The 21,791-nt window shown below is 36.5% G+C and overlaps 1 protein-coding gene across 1 annotated transcript in view; it reads left to right on the plus strand.

Moving 5' to 3' along the window:
- LOC104985510 (neurobeachin-like) overlaps positions 1-21,791 on the plus strand; it is a gene marked incomplete at its 5' end in the record, with an annotated part of 408,530 nt that overhangs the window by 283,490 nt on the left and 103,249 nt on the right. Inside the window, 2 exons of the mRNA XM_010835724.1 lie at positions 4,200-4,315; positions 18,673-18,785. Coding sequence (XP_010834026.1) covers positions 4,200-4,315; positions 18,673-18,785 — 229 coding nt within the window. The remainder of the gene's footprint in view (positions 1-4,199; positions 4,316-18,672; positions 18,786-21,791) is intronic.

A 21,791-nucleotide genomic window follows, 5' to 3' on the forward strand; every position in this document is an offset into this window, starting at 1 on the left:
CATGTATCACTTATGCCACTTCTCGGGCAAGCCCACCAAAGAGATCACATTGCAAAGATTTAGAACAAAAGGAATTTTTCCATAAAGCTAGCAGAAAAGACCATGATTCTGGGAATGGTTGAAGGCAGGAGAAGGGGATAACAGAGGATGAGATGGTTGGATGGCATCACCGACTTGATGGACATGAGTTTGAGCAAGCTCCGGGAGCTGGTGATGGACAGGGAAGCCTGGCGTGCTGCAGTCCATGGGGTCGCAAAGAGTCGGATGTGACTGCACTGAACTGAGCAGAGCCTAATGAACACCCTTTTAGTTTACATGCATGTCTCATTTGCTGAGCACTTTCCAAGTCCCAGGGACTATACTTTGTGTTCAAGTTTATAGGCATTAGTTTTTAGCTTATAAACAGCAAACACTTATTTCTGGCAGTTCTGGAGGATAGAAAGTCCAGGATCACTAGCAGATTTGGTGTCTGCTGATGGCCCAACTCCAGGTTCATAGATGGTCATCCTGTCCATGTGTCCTCACGTGGCAGAGGGGCACTCAGCCCTTAATTCTTAAAACCATGTGGATTCTTAATGGATTTCTTTTTTTAATTTCTTTCTTTCTTTCTTTCTTTTTTGCCGTACATGTGGCATGAGGGATATTAAGTTCCTCCACCAGTGACCAAATGGTTGCCCCTTGAAGCAGCAGCATGGAGCCTTAACCACCAGATGGACAAGGAAGTTCCTTAATGGAGTTCTTATCCCATATTACAGATAGGAAGTTTTTGGTTTAGATAAGTTACTTAACTTGCCCAAGATCATAGCCTACTCTCTTAATTTCTATTTGGTGTCATCTATCAAAGTGGTCCACATTAGTCAAAAGAGCAATACCCTTACCCCATGCATAATGATAGAAAAATACTGACAAAGAATTTGTCCGTTTTCTAGACTCCATACTGATTGCCATTGTTTGGTTAATGTATTGCTATTTTCTATTCAGACGGTCATTATAATCAATAAATTTTGAGTATAGTTAGATTCTTTACTTACTAAGAATATACCTTGTTGCATATATAGAGTTAATGATTTTAAATGGTTACCATTTGTTATAGTACTTAGTATTTTTTTCCAGAAGGCAATTTTATCTACTTCTTATTCCCCAGTTGTAAAAGCATTTTTGTGTAGCCCAAATATGTACCAACTATACTCATTCAAATGTCTAAATGTTTTTAGGATATTTTTAATAGCCCTATTGATTTACTATTTACCATTTTGCTTCTTCTTATGATTGAATTTATTTATTTATTTTTTGAATTTCATCTGTCTTTATCCATTATTTTTTTGAGGGATAGAAATCCAATAACTCAAGTCATTTGGTTTAGACCCCACTCTAGTTCAAGTATTGTTAAATGCTAAGGACATAACAGTATGTATAACATAGTTCCTGCTCTCAGCGAGTTTATAGTAGAAAAGAGAGAGCAGTAAACAGGAAAAACTAGTCCTTCCCATGAACTTGCTAATAGTAATCTGATTTTCTAAATTCATTTCGTATGCCTGTATTTTTCTTCACAACTTCATACTCTAAGAATGACATGATAACCTTCTCCCATGAGTCCCATTATTTATCCTTATCACAATTTGTTAGGTCTTGGTTTTTGAGTGTTTTTGGTGCTCAGGATTATTTCCGTATCAGCAGTTTTCTTCTTAAATTTTCTAGGTTTAAAATGTCAACAAATAAATTTACAACTTTATTCTATACTTTGCTTTTAGCAGACTAAGCATACTGCTGGTAATAGTTTTAGTCAGATTAGCAAGAATATGATTACAATAGTAATACAGTTAAAGTTGGACTAAGCACATAATTATAATAGTGGCAAATAAAAATTGGGTCAATATAGTTTATTAATTGATAATTCAGAAAATATTTTAGCATGTTGCTATGACAAATGCAGGATCAAGGCTAAAATTTATAGCATAAATAATTGTGTAAGTGAGAGTATCTGGCCTGGAAAATTTTTGAATAGTGGTGCTGGAATGGCTTAAAATCTGGAAGCCCTTTTAGTAGCCCTGTGAAAATCATATTGCCAGTTAATTGAAAAGTGTACTAAGATATAGTATTTAAGTATGAAATATATATTCCCCTGACCATTGCAATTAGGATTATATAGTTCTTATGGAATCCTTAGGATCTATTATCTCAAGTATATATAACTAGGAAAGCTCCAAAAATGTTAATATGTGACCAGGCTGCTACAAAATATTAAGTTAACATTTTAAGCATTGAGTTAGACATAATTATTTTTTAAATTCTTAATTCAAATTTTAATTTGACACACCGAGTTTATTCCCATTCTTCCTTCGTCCTTCCTTTTCTTCAACCCTTATATCTTGGGTTTCTCTGGTGGCTCAGTGGTAAGAAATCCACCTGCCAGTGCAGGAGACACAGCTTCAGTCCTTGGGTTGGGAAGATCCCCTGGAGAAGGAAATGGAAACACACTCCAGTATTCTTGCCTGGGAAATCCCATGAACAGAACTTGGCTGACTACAGTCCATGGGGTCACAAAAAGCTGGACATGACTTAGCAACTAAAGAGCAAAATATGTCTTAGCTCTTGCCATGGTTATTAAGATCTCATGTGAATGTAAACATGATAATAAAACATGGGAGATAAAAATAGTCTTAGGTCCGCAGCTCCCACCGTGGAGCCCTCAGATATCACAGTGAAATCTCAGGCCTACTGCAGGGCGTTTTACGTTTTTTTAGGGAAATGCAGCTGCTGCTGCTGCTGCTGCGACCCCATAGACGGCAGCCCACCAGGCTCCCCCGTCCCTGGGATTCTCCAGGCAAGAACACTGGAGTGGGTTGCCATTTCCTTCTCCAATGCATGAAAGTGAAAAGTGAAAGTGAAGTCGCTGAGTCTTGTCCGACTCAGCGACCCCATGGACTGCAGCCTACCAGGCTCCTCCATTGATGGGATTTTCCAGGCAAGAGTGCTGGAGTGGGGTGCCATTGCCTTCTCCAAAGGAAATACAGCAGCATCTATCAAATGCTGCACGAACTCAGCTCAACTTAGTTTTAATCTTCAACATTTGATGGCACTGCATTCTTGTATTCTTTTTGATGACATCTTAGCTTTGTGAAACTAATTTTCAGGGGTTGCTATGGTTTAAAAAAAGAACAGGCACTCCATGAAAATTCATGTGGGACAGAAAATGAAAATGGTAGTGTCAGGTATGATTCCCAGGTTTAAGAAGCTGTACAGTGCCCAACAGGTGTGCACTGCACCCCTTTAGTAAGTAATTGTGGTTATTTAAGAAGGAAATAAAATACTATTTTTCTTTCAGTTTTTGAATATTGTATTCTCAAACAGCTGCTAAGTTGTTATGGCTCAAGTGTTAAGTTATTTAGACCTAACTACTCAATAAGGAGAACTGTTAGATGTTTCTCTTGGGCTAGGGGCACCAGGAAAAAATTCCTGAGACACTAAAGGTGGCATAAATTCGAAATGTTTGCGAACTTCTTTGTTAAGTGGTGATTGTTTTAGAAACTCAGCCTTATCATGCTTTCACAAAATCAGTCAGCTTTTAGAGAAACACATCCCTTCAAAGGTTCATAATTTACACAAATTCTCCTGACTTACTCTCTTAAGATATTCCTATGTTCCTTCTTCTATTCCTATATTTTCAAAGATATTCCTTTATTTTCAAAGTTCTCAGTTGTTTGCTTTTGACCTTCTAGAGGATTATGTGTCATGTGGTTAGAGGCTGTGCTCATGTGCACACTCTGTGGGGAGACAGGCTTAAAAAGTTCAGTGGGGTCATTATTATATAAGGTTTGAGTCAAATGCTTATAAGCTGCTACCTGACCATCTACCTAGCATCTTAGCATGGGGTAAGTTTGCTGTGTTGTTTAAAAGCTACTTTGACTTATTTTGAGTACAGTTTCGCCTTTTTTGTTCTTGTTGACTTGTAAAATATCCACTTGGAGCAATGTTATACAAATCGTGCTTTCATATTGATTTATTCTAAATAAATATGTGTATCTTCTCTGTAATAGATTTTTTTAAATATTGCTAGTTCTATAACTAAAATGTTTTTTGTAATTTATCTAAGAAGGATACACCATATATCAAATTATATCAAATCCATATATTAGTTATTATTTGACTTATAAAGGTTATGAGTTTAAAGAAATTGTTATAATTTGCTTAATTGCTAGGAGGATATCACTGGCCACTCCTCGACAGCTTTATAAATCTTCCAACATGACTCAGCGCTGGCAAAGAAGGGAAATTTCAAACTTCGAATATTTGATGTTTCTTAATACTATAGCAGGTAAGACATCTCATTCTTTAATCTCATAATATGTTTATGTTCATCAAAATCCTCGATAATGTGACTTGATGGAATACATTGTTCTCCTTGGGATTCAAAAACAGCATCAGAATAAATATTGAAGCACTCACGTTAGATTGCTATCAGAAACTATACCAGCTAGCACTAAGGTTTAGTTGCATTTTATTGTTGAAGGGGCTTTTCCTTACTCTCCTTCAGCCATTTCCTTTGCTGACAGCTTTGTCTGAAGGTTCATTAGAGTCAACAAACCATTGCCAGAGAGTGTCTGGAAATAATAATGGGAAAATGTAATTTCACTACTTTGTCATTCTCATCAGTAGCAGCTAGACAGGAGAATAACAACAGGATTCTGCCTAGTACAGATGTCACCTGGATTGTGGCGTGATTGGGTTACAACATGTTTTTTTCCTTAAAAATCTTCAAATGAAAATATAAAATCAGATTGCATTTCTGAATGACGAGTAACTGCCATCAACTTTAACAATACCATGCTTGTAAATTAACAGAGGGTAGTGGTTTTATTTTTCTGCTAAATCAGTGGTCATCAGTGGCTGAGTATGTCTATGAGATTTAAGTACCTGTTTCTTTTTTTCTTAAGTTAGGCTCCAAAGCCCTTATTCACGTTGAATTACAAAGAGTTTGCTTCTGTAAATCAGGCTCTACAAAAACTTTTTTTTTTACAATAAGATAAATTTAAATAACTATGCAGTTGCCTGGAAAATCCCATGGATGGAGGAGCCTGGTAGGCTGCAGTCCGTGGGCTCGCTAAGAGTCAGACAAGACTCTGCGACTTCACTTTCACTTTACACTTTCATGCATTGGAGAAGGAAATGGCAACCCACTCCAGTGTTCTTGCCTGGAGAATCCCAGGGACGGGGGAGCCTGGTGGGCTGCCGTCTATTGGGTCGCACAGAGTCGGACACGACTGAAGCGACTTAGCAGCAGCAGCATATGTGTATGATTATTCTTTTTTTGTGAATGAATGCTCAGAACTGTGGATTTAGAGCCCTGTTCTCTGAATCACTGCTTAAAAGGATAACTGTGTAGTATAGCTCTTTTATAATCTATTATATGTGTATGAATATGAGTGCTATAGGTTGATATTAAATATGGATGATATAGATATGTATTAAATAGACAAAATAACTCAATTTGTTGACATAAAGGGATAAATAGTTGTTTAAAATGGTCTTGCATTTTAATCATTTACTACATATTATAGTATTAATGCCTTTGTTAAATAGGATGCTAGAGGTACAACCAAAGAACTGTTTTATTACATATATTAATTTTTATTGTATACTTTATACATACATCACCATTATATAGACATATCTTCATGACATATTTATATATATTCACATCATAGTCTATACAATGTATATATCTTTTAAAAAACCTATTTACTTACTCAAAAATAAAGGAACTATGTTATGCTATTTAATTAATACATATTATATACATATAGAGAGTAGAATGAACTTAAACATCTAAAATGTAAAAAACCTAATTTCATTAGTATATTTAGATAAGCAGCATGATGTAACATAAGTATCATTGCCAAAGTAAAAAAGGATAGAATATCAAATCTGCCAACTTCTGTCTTAGACCATAGGTGAAATTTCAAGTTTTAACTTTATCTTGGACTTTAAATCTTTTAGTAGCCATGTTTGATATTTCTTTGCATATGTTTTAAAACTGATATGTTTAGTCTTATATCATCTTGTCCTATACTATTGCTTGTAATATTTTCTTGCTTTCCCCACTGTTTTGTTTTTCTTTGGCCATTTAAATAAATTTCTGCCTACTTTTTTTAGAGATTTATAACATAAGCTTTTTGTTACTGCTTCTCCTAGAGAATTGATACTGATATGTTTACATTTTTTAAAAAATGTTTCTGAAATATATTTCTGTTGCCTTTGAACTAAAAAATGAATCAACATTTTAAATCAGTCCTATGCAAAATAAGAACTTTCACTCAATGTACTTCTTCTTCATTGCTTATCTTTTTCAATATAATTTACTACCAGAATCCATATTATTATGAAACACTTGTTTTTGGAGTCCATATATTTTTGCATATTAAGATGGGTTTTGACTTTTTATTAAAATCTTCTCATTAATACAGTATATTGTTTTCAACTACATGGATCTTTGGGGCTTCCCTGGTAGCTCAAAAGAATCCTCCTGCAATGCAGGAAACCCAGGTTTGATCCCTGAGTCAGAAAGATCCCCTAGAGAAGGAAATGGCAATCCACTCCAGTACTCTTGCCAGGAGAATTCCATGGACAGAGGACCCTGTTGGGCTACAGTCCATGGTGTCACAGAGTTGGACACAACTCAGCAACTTTCACTTTTCACATGGATCTTTACCTGATTTTTCAGGATAAAGTTCTCTTTTATTTCCTTCTGTGGTATTCTTCCATATTCCCTGTGTTAGGTTTCTCTATTATCTATCCTTCAAAGATCTGTCAAGACTCATGGTCTATCATATGTCATGGATAAGCGTATGACTTTTCCCCCTAGATTCTGGTACCTTTTTGGAGCTTTTGGAATTAAAACTGAAAGACGTGGTGGTATGCCTCACTCCTAGTTCAGTTTCCAGTGGAGCTGGCATTTTTCCTAAAAGGTTTTGCTGTTCTAAAATGGAATTCTCTCTGCCTGTCCTGGATGGAGTGTTACCTAGTTGGCTGTGTTAAAGGACACGTCTAGTCTCCGTCCCTTCTCACTGCCTCTTACTTATGTCAGCTACATTTCCCAAAGTGTGGTCCACAGTTCCAGCTGTCACCACTACCTGCTTCATGCCTGTTGCTTTCTGGCAGTTGCTCTGTCTAACTCTAGCAAAATTGCAGACTTGATAGAGATAACATCATGATCTGGTCTAAAAGCTTCCCTGACCAGTATGAAGTGAAAGTATTAGTCACTCAGTGGTCTCCAACTCTTTGTGACCCCATGGACTCTAGACCGCCAGGCACCTCTGTCTGTGGAATTTCCCAGACAAGAATACTGGGGTGGGTTGCCGTTCCCTTCTCCAAGGAATCTTCCCAACCCAAGGATCAAACTCAGGCCTCCTGAACTGCAGGCAGACTCTTCATTGTCTGAGCCACCAGGCAAGCCCACCCTGAGCAGTATAGACAGAGCTTTTCTTTCTGGTTGGGACAATCTTTGGGTTTCTGAGCCAGGACACACAGATAGTAAGGGGAATTTGAGTGTCTTCCTAACTTCTTTTGAATAATTGTGGTCTGTTTTATTTGGTGACATAAAAAATGTATACACCACAGGCGTCTTTTAAAAGAATGTATTGAGTATTTTCCTTAATATGATTATAAGTAAATATGAAAGTCTGTCTATTGTAGACAATAGAGTAAAAAGAAGTATAAAGCAGGTGAAGAGTCTCCCTGCAATATGGGAGACCTGGGTTCGATCCCTGGGTTGGGAAGATCCCTGGAGAAGGAAATGGCTACCCACTCCAGTATTTTTGCCTGGAGGATCCCCAGGGCAGAGGACCCTGATGGGCTACAGTCTATGGGGTCATGACAAGTTGGACACGACTGAGCAACTTCACATTTACGTTTAGGAATCAGAGCGTTGCCACTACTCGGGTGAATGAAATATACATAAGGGAGCATTTTAAGACAGCTGATGGTTAAGTGTTGAATAAGTGCTATAAATAGTGAATGGTGTAAGAGCTAAGCAAACCAGATGAATTTTAAGAATGTGTTTGGGGAGGAAAAAAAAAAAAGAACAGAGCTTTACAAATTTCTGCCAGTTGAATATGTGTTCTGTGTTCAGTAGACGTGAGTATCACAGCTTGGCTACTACTGGAGCTGTTGATTAACAGCCAGACTATAAACAGTCTGAATCTAGGAGTCAGTATAGTTTTGTAGTAGAAGGCAATGCAATATGAAATTTTAGGAAAATTAAACTGATAGCTGTATTTCACATGAATCAGAAATCAGATTCCTTAAAGTTAGGAAGAGCTATTGGGAGAGCCTTTAGAACTCTAGATATGAAATCGACTTGTTCATCATTCTGAACACTTCTACTATGTGGCATGTACTGTGTTTGGCACTAACACTTCAGAGGAGAGCACTGCATGGTTTCTGCCTTTGAAGGGGTCATGGTATACTCAGGAAAACAGATATGTATACCAGCAATTCCAGCAAAAAGTCATAATTATTATAATGAGAAAATATACAAAGTTATTGGGCTTCCCTGGTAGCTCAGCTGGTAAAGAATCCACCTGCAATGCAGGAGACCCCGGTTTGATTCCTGGGTCAGGAAGATCTGCTGGATAAGGGATAGGCTGTCCACTCCAGCATTGTCAGGCTTCCCTCATGGCTCAACTGGTAAAGAATCCGCCTGCATTGTGGGGGACCTGGGTTCAATCCCTGGATTGGGAAGATACCCTGGAGAAGGGAATGGCTACCCACTCCAGTATTCTGGTTGCAAAGTCGGATGCAACTTTCACTTTCATTTGAAGTCTTAAATCCAGAAGGCAATATACTTGCAGGAAAAGTTTCTTGTAGTCTTTTCATAGGCTTCTCTCATAGGCAACATTTAAGTTGAAAATTGAAAGAGGAATAAGCATTCACTAGAAAGTAAAGCAGAAGTCATTCCAAGAAAAAAGAAAATGTGGGCTCAAAAATTGGATTACAGCTGTAGTAACAAGTATGGCAGGGAAAAAAAGTAAATAATTTAATGCACAGTGTCATTATACAGAAGGTAGAAGTCACTGTAATATACTCTAGTTTAGTGGTTTACAAAGTAGGTCCCCCACCCAGCAGTATTTGTATCACCTGGGGACTTAGAGACACAATTTTTCAGATCCCTTCTCAAACCAACCGAGTCAGAAACTTGAAGTGAGGCCCAGCCCTCTGCATTGCAGGGAGCCTTCTAGGTGGTTCTTATGCTTAAAGTTTAACCATGATTGGTCTAACCATTTAAGATCTAATTATCAAAACAAGATTTACGTATGAACACATGTAGAACATACAAGAAAGCATGCAGTCAAGTGTTGTTAACTGTAATAAAAATTTAGAGAAGTGAGAGATTAGTATGACCTAGTCTAATCAAGGGAAGCCTCATAGAAAAAGATGGGCTTTAAATGTATTCTAAGGATTTTGTCATACGTAGATGATTATGTGGATAAAATGAACCTTCATATAAGAGTAGAATGACAACCTGTAAAAGTTATAAAATACATACAGAGGTACTCACCCTGCATGTATTCCTGCAAATTCTTCCTTTGCTATAGTCTTGAAGTTCTAAGTAGAGGAGCCAGTTTATATTGAGCACCAGCATTAGTTAAGCTGAAGAACTGATGCTTTTGAACTGTGGTGTTGGAGAAGACTCTCAATAGTCCTTTGGACTGCAAGGAGATCAAACCTAAAGGATCAAATCCTAAAGGAAATCAGTCCTGAATATTCATTGAAAGGACTGATGCTGAAGCTGAAACTCCAATACTTTGGCCACCTGATGCGAAGAACTGACTTCTTGGAAAAGGCCCTGATGCTAGGAAAGATTGAAGGCAAGAGAAGGGGATGACAGAGGATGAGATGGTTGGATGGCATCACCGATTCAATGGACATAAGTTTGAGCAAGCTGCAGGATTTGGTGATTGACAGGGAAGCCTGGCATGCTGCAGTCCGTGGGGTCACAAAGAGTTGGATGCGACTGAACTGAACTGACCCAGCATTAAAGAGTTGGGTGATGCTTTTATAAAGAAACTTCACCAAAGCCACTATTGAGTACTTGATTAGGAAGCAGCTAGAATTGCCTATTTTCCTGAATTGTGGAGAATATCATATATATCCATTCATCTCTTCTTAATGGAACACTTTTCAAAGTTCTTTAAAGGCAGGACTCTAAAGGATCCTAGAATAAAGGGAACTATAAAGATGTTAAACTGTACCAGGACCACTTTGACTAACACAGTTCTACTGAATTATCATGTTGTTTCATTGCACAGTTTTAGGGATATAGTTATTGTTCAGTAAATACTTAAGTCAATTGATTGAAACTTTAGATTTATCAGTGTTCTTATTGACACATTATATTTAATTTGCTGGGTAACCCAAAGGCAACAAATGGTTGGCTTATATTTGATCATAGTCTTCTTTAAACATTTCTTTAATTACTCTTAATATCAAGATTTAGGAAAAATATTTTTATTATTTCTTTGTTTAGTCTTATTATTTCTTTTTTAAACACTTCTTTAATATTAATAGCAGCATTCAGAAAAAATGGTAAAAGTTAATGTTTATTGAGACATTTATAATGTTGCACACACTGAGGGTTTCCTTCTAAGTGTTTTCCATTAAGTGTTTTCTTTAGTGTTTCCACTAAGTGGTCCTAAGTGTTTTAGGTGTGTTTACTCATTTAATCCTAACAATAGCCCTGGTCCTTAACCCCATTTCACCACTGAGGAGATGAGGTACAGAGAAGTAAATAACTTGCCCACATCACAGAACTAATAAGTGAAGTCGAGATTCTAATGTCGGTGGTTTAGCTGTAGAGCATCACTCAACTTCTGTACCACACTGTCTCAGGATATTAATGGTGCTGTTCAATTTTTACCTCATCAGCCTTCATCCATAGCTGCTTTTAAGACTGAAAAAAAATTAATGATTCTTAGACAATCATTTTTAATTTGTATTTCACCAAAAGAACTTCTGATGTTTATTTACCATCATGACTTTTGTCCATAGGGATATGCTAGCACTAGATCTGGGCCTTGAATTATTATCTCTAATGTAGATCCTGGTACATGTTCATTTGGGTCTCAGATCCAGAGAAACAAACTCTGAGACAGAAATGTGCTTGCAGGTAGTTTATTGGAGAGTGTCCTTGGGATCAGTGTCTGTAGGGGAGTGAAGAAAGTAGGACAGAGCAGGAGAACTTGAGCCCCAGAGTAACTGCAGGAAAGGCCTCACCAGGTCCCACAGGAAACCGGGAGCTGGGATACCTTTCAGAGATGTCTTGCCCTGAGGCAAGGTGGCCAGGCCTTTGTTTCCTACAGTTAGCAGTCAGTGGATGGAGACTCCTAGGAAAGACTTAGAACCTTAGATGAGAGGGGTTTCTTCTGATGATTACAACTCCCGGAGAATGCCGCCAGCCACGACGCGAGCCACACAGTCACCAACCCCACATCCAGGATGGAGTGGTTCTCAGAATCATCTGGAGGGCTTGCTGAAACACAGGTTCTGATTCAGTAGGTTTAGGGTGGGGCTTAAAAGTTTCTATTTCTAATAAGTCCCCAGGTGATCCCGATGCCACTGCTCCAGTGTCCACATTTGGAGAACCACCATGTTACACCTATATTCTTAAAAGAAATACTTTACAATAATTGCCTTAATCTCCTATAGCATTCACACCTTCTGTGGCACTGTCTATGCTACGCATGTTGGCACTTAAGGTAATGTGCCCTTAACATTTTATGTCTGTATCACTTCTTTCCAATAAGATTATGAAGTCAAAGTTTTGCTCTATAAACTCTCATCAAATTGAGCTAATTTAATATTCATACTCTGTGTTGGCATGATTTTATAATCTATTATGTGAATGCACTAGAATCGCTGGATAAGGGATTCTTTAAATTTCCTGGATTAAACAAAAGAGTTACAGAATAGAAACCGATTGAGAAGATGAAACAACCCTTTCTGGCTTCAAGTTTTTTAAAATATAGGGCAATGTGACTTAATAAATCCACATGTTCTGTAAAAAATATTCTAGTAATTCTCTTGCAATCTCAGATTTACTGTTTTTCTCCATAACTTTAACATGAAATGTGAATTACATTTTATGACTCATTTCTTGCTGTCCGTTTCTTGAGGTCTCTCATACTTGGACAATTTGTCTTTTCTCCGTTATAGATTCTTTTAAAAATAAGACTAAAACAGACAGCAGCAGTGTCCTAGTATTAATACAGTATGTAGATTTTTAGACCCTCATGTGACATATGTGTATATATATATACAATTGCATATAAATAGTTTATATATGTGCATTTTGTAAAAATACTTCACATAGTAAAAGAAGCTTATCAAATATTCAGAAAACATACTGTTTTGAAAAGTCACCTAAAAGCCCATAAATGCTTTCATGGCCTTTATTTTGTTATGTTTATAAATTTAACAAATATACTATAGAAAAATGGAAATATACAAAATTATAATTTAAAAATTTCATCAGTCCTAAGTTTAGCCATAAATATCATATTTAAGATTTTGGTGATTTTTCTGTGTGTGGTAATCTTTAGGATTCTGCTACACCTAAAGGTTTACATTCTACTTTTCCCATCTCATTAAATAGTATTTGAAAGCATAATCTTTAAAACTACATGAAAGTCTCACATAGAACTGTTGTAAAATTTATTTAACTATTTTAAAACAACAGGTTTTTTTTAATTTTTAAAGAAATTTAAAGAAATTAATTTTTAAAGAACAAAGCTCATGGAGGTGATGGAATACCAGTTGAGCTATTTCAAATCCTGAAAGATGATGCTGTGAAAGTGCTGCACTCAATATGCCGGCAAATTTGGACAACTCAGCAGTGGCCACAGGACTGGAAAAGGTCAGTTTTCATTCCAGTCCCAAAGAAAGGCAATGCCAAAGAATGTTCAAACTACCACACAGTTGGACTCATCTCACACGCTAGTAAAGTAATGCTCAAAATTCTCCAAGCCAGGCTTCAGCAATATGTGAACCGAGAACTTCCAGTTCAAGCTGGTTTTAGAAAAGGCAGAGGAACCAGAGATCAAATTGCCAACATCCGCTGGATCATGGAAAAAGAAGAGAGTTCCAGAAAAACATCTCTTTCTGCTTTATTGACTATGCCAAAGCCTTTGACCGTGTGGATCACAATAAACTGTGGAAAATTCTGAAAGAGATGGGAATACCAGACCACCTGACCTGCCTCTTGAGAAACCTGTATGCAGGTCAGGAAGCAACAGTTAGAAGCAACAGTTAGAACTGGACATGGAACAACAGACTGGTTCCAAATAGGAAAAGGAGTATGTCAAGGCTGTATATTGTCACCCTGCTTATTTAACTTCTATGCCGAGTACATCATGAGAAATGCTGGGCTGGAGGAAGCACAAGCTGGAATCAAGATTGCTGGGATAAATGTCAATAACCTTAGATATGCAGATGACACCACCCTTATGGCAGAAAGTGAAGAAGAACTAAAGAGCCTCGTGATGAAAGTGAAAGAGCAGAGTGAAAAAGTTGGCTTAAAGCTCAACATTCAGAAAAGAAAGATCATGGCATCCAGTCCCATCACTTCATGGCAAATAGATGGGGAAACGGTGGAAACAGTATCAGACTTTATTTTTCTGGGCTCCAAAATCACTGCAGATGGTGATTGCAGCCATGAAATTAAAAGACACTTACTCCTTGGAAGGAAAGTTATGACCAACCTAGACACCGTATTAAAAAGCAGAGACATTACTTTGCCAACAAAGGTCCGTCTAGTCAAGGCTATAGTTTTTCCAGTGCTCATATATGGATGTGAGAGTTGGACTATAAAGAAAGCTGATCACTGAAGAATTGATGCTTTTGAACTGTGGTGTTGGGGAAGATTCTTGAGAGTCCCTTGGACTGCAAGGAGATCCAACCAGTCTATCCTAAAGGAGATCAGTCCTGGGTGTTCATTGGAAGGACTGATGTTGAAGCTGAAACTCCAATCCTTTGGCCCACATGATGCAAAGAGCTGACTCATTTGAAAAAACCCTGATGCTGGGAAAGATTGAGGACAGGAGGAGAAGGGGACAACAGAGGATGAGATGGTTGGATGGCATCGCCGACTCGATGGACATGGGTTTGGGTGGACTCCAGGAGCTGGTGATGGACAGGGAGGCCTGGTGTACTGCGGTTCGTGGGGTCACAATGAGTCGAATACGACTGAGCAACTGAACTGAACTGAACTGAAAGAACATTAAGTTTTGAAAGATTTTCAATGATGCTTGGAGTTTGACTAAAAATGTGAGCTCAACCTCTAACTTCCAGAGTTGACCTAATTTCTGTTTATTATGCTTCAAAAGATACAGCCTATGCCTCATTTTGTACTTTATCAGATAAGACTGTGAACAAAGTGTTAAAATCTGGCATTAAAAAAAAAATAGAGTAACTGCTAACATAGCTTCATGTAAGTGATCCAGTTAGGTTTGGAAGGTTTCTTAAAAAGCTTTCTGAGTTGTTTTTTATATGATCAGCTAATGAATTCAGCACAACTTCCTCAACCCCAACCTTTTTCTCCTGTTTAGCATTTTCCACTTTTTTCCTCTGTGATGTACAAGCCCTCCCTGGTTAATTATGTATATATTTAGCTACTGCATGTGTTGGGCTTATTATTGTCATCTAATTAGATGTAACTTGAACTGCTTGCTTCTAGAAAAATCATTAAAAATTCTTTCCTAATGACCTAGAGATGACAAAATGTCTGTAAAGTGTGAAGAAGCAGACAAGCACAGGAACATCGCTCTTAAAGAGTGTTAATCCAGATGCTACAATCATCTAATTAAACAATATTTTGCTGTCATTAACATTTTCACCAAGGAATTGCAGTTATAATTTCTTTGTCAGCTGTCTCTAGATCACTTTACCTTCAAAACTAAAGTGCCATATAAAAACATTAAATTGGATGGTTTAATTAAAAGTTTTTTTTTTTTAAATGAAGAAACATATCTAATGTTTTTGAGATCTCATTTACTGTGTTCACTTTTATTGTTTGAGTAGATTAGTATTATAAGCTTATGATATTTAATATTCGTCTTCCAAGATAAGTCTTTATAAGCATAGTTAGTAAAAAAAAAAAAAAAAAGCTCTTCACTTATTACTACTGGGAAAAGAAAGGAACCCTACCAATTACAGCACAAGGTTATTTACTAAATTTCAATTATCCAAAAAAATTCATAAATACCTATATTTACCAGAACCTAACAGGTATTACTTTGAAAATATTTCACTTTTTTGGTTAATTTTGTAAACAGCAGTTGTTGTTTTTTCATTTCACAAAGGTGTTTAATAAAATAGCTAATTTGTGGCTAAAACTTATAAATGGAAAATACCAGAGTAGCAACTTCATCCATAAGGGTTTTAAATACATCATGAGTTTTTAATTAAAATCAAGAATATATATTTGCTGTCCATGTTGCAAAGCCTTTATGTGGAGATTTTTATATAAAAAGATTTTAATGTAACTGTCAGAACAGCTATTTGTATTGTTTATTGTATTTATTAGATTTTAAATGGCTTTAGTAATTTAAAACTTACCAAAGTTTTCTAAGCATTTATTTTTAAAGAATCTTCCAAAGATTATTAAAAGTGAATTACAAAAAATGCAGGACAGGTTAAGTATGGTGAGCTGTGATTGTTGGCAGCCATCAATTTGTATGTGTGTGGTAAAGAGTATACTTTCTTTTTAAAATTTTTTTCCTAAAAATAGCATTATGTCTTTTATTAGAAAATCATTTCTAGAAAAAGCCAGTGTCTTCAAGTATGGTCTCTATTTTTATGCTGTTTGTGCTTAAACAATACATTTAAGTACTGAGTTAATGTAAATTGGCATTTTATTTATTTTATTTTGACAGTTTTTCCTTGTTATGAAATGTCATCAGAAATTTTTAAAATATATATATAATTTTCAGCTGTTCATTTATTTATATAAGTAATATGTTACATAAATAACATCAAATTAATCTTGGAAAATACACTTACATTGGAAGACCTCACTTTCATTAAAATCTATAGATTTTTAAGGAGAATGGTAGCTGAAAGAATGGCAGAGCTCTAAATATGGCAGGGAACTACTTAGAACCCTAGAGATAGCTCTGCCCAGCCAGGCTAGATTCCCTGTGTATGTACAAGCGTAGAAAACACACCTGAGAGTCATCAGGGGTCCTAGATTAATAGGAACATGAACTCTCAGTAATAATATTAAATCTTAGAATTTCACATTGTGTATCTTACAGTGACTGCTTTAGAAGAATGTCTCCATATTCTGCTAAAGAAAAACTTTAATTAAAAGGTTCCAAATTCTTGTTTACTCTCATCACTATTTGCAAATGTAAAGTAAGCACATTCATTGGCTGCCAATATGCCCTTCTGGTGGTTTAACATGCATGCTCACGAGGCCATTCTCTCTCTTGTGTACTTCTGTGCCTTTACACAGTCCTCATCCTCCAACAGGACTGTCCTGCAGTTTCCATTCTTTATTTGGCTTATGTTTGTTCATATTTTAAAATCTGGCTCAATTTATCCCATTTTTATCACGTATGTATTCATTCTTTCAACAGCTATCCATCAGACAAACAGAATATTCAACACAAAGAGTTTTGCTTTTTATTTTTAAAGCTCAGACCCTACATTTTGGAGTTTACAGGACTAGTGGAGAAGCAGGCAAATATTAGCTGTAACACATCTGTGACAGTGCTATGGCAGAGAACAAAGAGGAAATCCTGTTACTCTCACCTCATTTCAGGAAATGTAAAGTGGGAGTGACATTCTGCTTCCTTTCAATTGCCTTCATATATGATAAGCACCTACATTAATTTATGCATTTAAAACAATAGGTATTTTTGTTGTAAAATGCAGAGATTCGCATCAGATCAGATCAGTTGTGTCCGACTCTTTGCGACCCTATGAATCGCAGCACGCCAGGCCTCCCTGTCCATCACCAACTCCCGGAGTTCACTGAGACTCACGTCCATCGAATCAGTGATGCCATCCAGCCATCTCATCGTCTGTCGTCCCCTTCTCCTCCTGCCCCCAATCCCTCCCAGCATCAGGGTCTTTTCCAATGAATCAGCTCTTCGCATGAGGTGGCCAAAGTACTGGAGTTTCAGCTTTAGCATCAGTCCTTCCAAAGAAATCCCAGGGCTGATCTTCAGAATGGACTGGTTGGATCTCCTTGGAGTCCAAGGGACTCTCAAGAGTCTTCTCCAACACCACAGTTCAAAAGCATCAATTCTTCAGTGCTCACATAAGAACAGATAAAACAATCACCCAATAAAATGTTTACTCAGTGAATTAATTAATTTGATTTCATGCTTATAATTGTTAACAGATTTAGTTCTTCCTCAGATTATGTGGTTTTTTTTTCTATTTCACAATCAATGAGCAATTGCTACAAGAGTAGGTATCATTTAATGTCAGTTCTTGAAGATAGATAAGAAAATGTATGTATATCTGTGCTACTGTTATACTAATATGGTGTGTGCAACAAGGCGTATAAGGTGAAATCCATATCACTAATATCAGGGAAATAGCTATTTTTTATGGGCTTGAATGGAAATCTAGAAAGTCCTATGTTCTCATATCATATTTTTACAAGAAACAATCTTGTCCAACAAAAGTTGTCTTTGGACCCTGTTTCTTTAATCATGTTTCTCTTAATTTCATCTGATCATTTGTAATTTCAATATCAGTTTAATCAGGGTGAGCCTGTGCTGTGCTCTCCCTAAGTTTGCCACAGCCCCACAGGCTTCAGTATCCTACCCCCAAAAAATTATTATGTCTAAAACTAAAAAACAAACAAACAGGAAAAAATATTCAGCTAGCATTCAGGAGCTCCCCGCTAAACTGAAACAACATAATAGGAAAAGAAAATTTGTGAGCTTAAGGGAGTGAAAAAAAGCGTGCTTGACATTCGCCTCATTGCTTTTCCATACTGACTTCAGTGTACTTCCATTAACTTGAAAATTCTCTACTTTGATTGTCAAGAGAAGCACAATGTAGTATTCAGTGTGCTGGCAATAGAATTTTTAGATATATACTCGGTATAATAGAATACCATCACATGATCTGCAAGTGGGCAGGCCAGCTGGTGACCTCCCCCACCATCACTTTCAGGGAGCTTGGCCTACAAGGCTCTGCTTCCAACGTGACAGAAGCATCTTCATCACATACAGCTGGAAAGAGATGGAACATGGAGCATCAAGTGCCAAGTTGCAGTGAACCAAGCCTGGAGGTGCCGATACCAACTGTCTTCACATTCTGTTGACTAGAACTTAAGCCCCACAGCCATAGCTACTCATAAGGGAGCCTAAGAAACATGGTCTAGGCCAGGAAGAAGAGAGATTGATTATGACAGATAGCTAGCAATCACTTCAAGTTATCTTACAAAAAAGTAATTCTCATTACTTACTTCTATATTATTATTGAGTGAATTCACTTGAAACACGTTGTTGTAAGTGCTTTTGATTAAATACAGACATAGTTCAATAAACAAAAGAGTTACTTCTGCAATGCAATAGTTGCCTCATTGATTATAAAGATGGTCAACACTTTCCTAAGCAGTTAGTGTATACAGATTTCATGTCTCTCTTTCTTTACTAGGACGGACATACAATGATCTGAACCAATACCCCGTGTTTCCATGGGTATTAACAAACTATGAATCAGAAGAGCTGGATTTGACTCTTCCGGGAAACTTCAGGGATCTATCAAAGGTAACTTTTAAATACATAGAAGTCAATTTTCTTTGTAAGGCTATACTCTAAAAACATTTCTACCAGAGTATGTATGTTCAATTAGTGTTGTAAGAAAGGTAAAGCTGAATGTTTCCTCTTTTTGCACTCAGCATCTAAATTTCATCAACCCTTAACATAGGAGTTAAGCTATAAGAAGTTAAATTAGTACTAGTATAGACAAAATGAAATGGCTATTTGAGGAATAGCATATGTAAGGACAGGTTGTTCTGATATTCTAGGTTTTAAAGGTTCAGGCCAGAAACTTCAAATTAGTACAAAATATGACCAATAATTTATGCGATATATTTCTTAGATGATAGACATGTTATCTTAACCGTAGTACATACATACATTGGAGAGAAGCTTTATAAGGAAAAAGAAAGTAGGACACACTAATTTATCAAGGATCTGTTAAGATAAAAGAAGATTTGTCCCAAAAATAGCAAGAAAAAAATACATAATGAATGATAAGAATAAAAAGCCAATTTTTGGTTCGTTCACCTCATTTGCTGAGACAAAACTTAATGTGGGATATGAAACTCTTTGAAATTCAGTGAAGAACTAGATACTCAACCCCAAAAGCTTCTCTCTAGCCTCAGCTAAAGTCATAGCCAGGCCGTAAAGTTTAGATAGTTTAGCCATTTTAAGCCTCAGCTCATCCACTCTGGATTTTCTGTCTTCCTTGGTTGTCTAGTTTAGTATTCCACAACAGCATGAAAGGCATATGTGCATATGTGTATACTTTTGGTTTTGGCGGGGAGAAGGTTAAAGAGCTCATGAAAAAGTGTAGTATAAGCCCTGCAAGGCAGGAAAGTGAGCGATATAACCAATTTAAGTTTAATCTCACAGACAGTTTTTAACTTAGCACACCTTCTCTTGCCTTTTTTTCTTGCCTTTGAAAATTAGATCCACATAAGTTGAAGTTCTCTATGTCACTGCTTATAGTTGTGGGAGCTGAAGCCATTCTCTTTGCCTCAGTATCCCCATTCGTAATATGAGAATAAGTCCTACTTCATACAGTTGTGAAGGTCTAATGACATGTGCGTTTAAAGAATGTAACATAGCTCTTGGATCATAGAAGCACTTCATGAATATGAGCTGTTATTACATATGGAATGTTTCTTAGCCTGTGGCTGAAGCCTGTGTACTAATTTTTCCATGTTATCTGCCCTTCGCTCTCTAGTTCTTATATTTTATGGGACTTCCCATCAAACTTGCTAGCTCATTGCTGATTTTAGCTGTGCTGTTATAGGTACTTCAGGGACATAAGGGATCAGTTAGCCAGCATCTTATTGAGAGTCACATAGCTGGTAGAAAAGTGCTAGCAATTGAATTTCAATATGGCTGCAAAAGTAATAATTTTTCCATTGTGATTACACTGAACAAAAATCTTTAATCATTTACTGTGTACAAATAAGTATTCAGAGTCAGGCAGAATTCATAAGGCCTGCCCTTCAGAAGCAAATCTGATTATGGATTATCTGAATAATAAAATCATTTTCTGTAAAATTAAATAAGAATGAACTATATTATATAGGGAAGTACATGAGAAGCAGTAAATAGAGGTTAGGAACAAGAACTCTGTAGCTAGACTGCCTGGCAGATCCTAATTCTGCCACTTACTGGCTTTGAGGCTTTAGACAACTATTTCATTTCTCTTTTCCTCAGTTTCCTCACTTGTATAATGAGGACAGTAATAATAGGGTTGTTGTTGAATTGGTAAGTGTAAAAATACTGAGAGCACCTGGCATATCAGCATTAGCTAATACATTGTGTATAAATATAATGTAGTAAATCATTGATATATACTTTGAATTATCTTTCAAGTTTCAAATAAGGATGATAAATATACACTGTTACATCCTTATTGAAATTAGGATGTTTGAACAGTATGCATTTCTGACATGAATTTCTAAGATTGAGGTATAATCTTTAGATGTAAAACAAGACCAAACTAACTTATAAATGTGGAGGTGAAAACTGTTAAATTAGTTCTTTAACAAAATCTTATTAACATGTGTTTTACTTAACATTAATTCAAGTCACTATGTATTAGACACTATGTGTATATACATGTACATGTGTGTATTTATATATATATTTATACACACACAATGAAATGTATAGTGTAGATTCTCATATAGCATCTTACATGAGAATTCCTCTCATGTAGTTCCCTATATAATATAGTTCATCCTTATTTAATTTTACAGAAAATGATTTTATCATTCAGATAGTCATGTAGCATGTTACATAGTGTTATAACCTCATGAGTTAACTACTGCTATGGGTATTTCAGATTATTTTTAGCAAGGGAAGAAAGCCCTTTTTCTTTGAAATCAACTGGGATATTATGATGAAAGGAGGCTTACAGACCAAAGTTCCTCTCTTTCCTCCATTTACGTGTCCATTCTTTAATTCAACACACATTCACACACATTAATTCAATACACACCACACATTTACTGTATGTATGTTAAGCCCTGTCCTAGGTGAAGGAGTGTACAGGAGTCAGTAAAGACGTATCTTAGCCATCTTGGAGAGACTCCAGTCCAGAGCTGAGAGGAAGACTCAGATACCAGAAATCTGGGAATCCAGCATTATGGCAGTAGGTATAGTGTGGGCTGGAACAGACTGAAAAATGCAAGCTCAAGTACACTAAGACATTTGGACTCAAAGGTTCTTGAAACATTATCCCAACCAAAGAAAATATAGCCTTCAACTTGATTAATATGGATGAGATAAGGCATATGGTAAAATATTTACTATTAATTATAGATTTTTAGTTTATTCTTATAGAAAAGATAAGTTAAATGAGGAAATCACAATTTCTAAAGTAATTAGAATATGTAAACATTCTTCAAGTTTTTAAAGATGATCTATGTAACCTGTATGCCTTTTGCCAGAACTTTTCCTTTTGTGACCCACATGTGCTCTCGTAATTTTATTTAGTGCTAGATAAATAAAAGAGGTAAACAGACAGCC

This window comes from Bison bison, unplaced genomic scaffold (assembly GCF_000754665.1).
Source record: "Bison bison bison isolate TAMUID 2011002044 unplaced genomic scaffold, Bison_UMD1.0 scf7180017864048, whole genome shotgun sequence".
In the NCBI taxonomy this organism is placed as follows: Eukaryota; Metazoa; Chordata; class Mammalia; order Artiodactyla; family Bovidae; genus Bison; species Bison bison.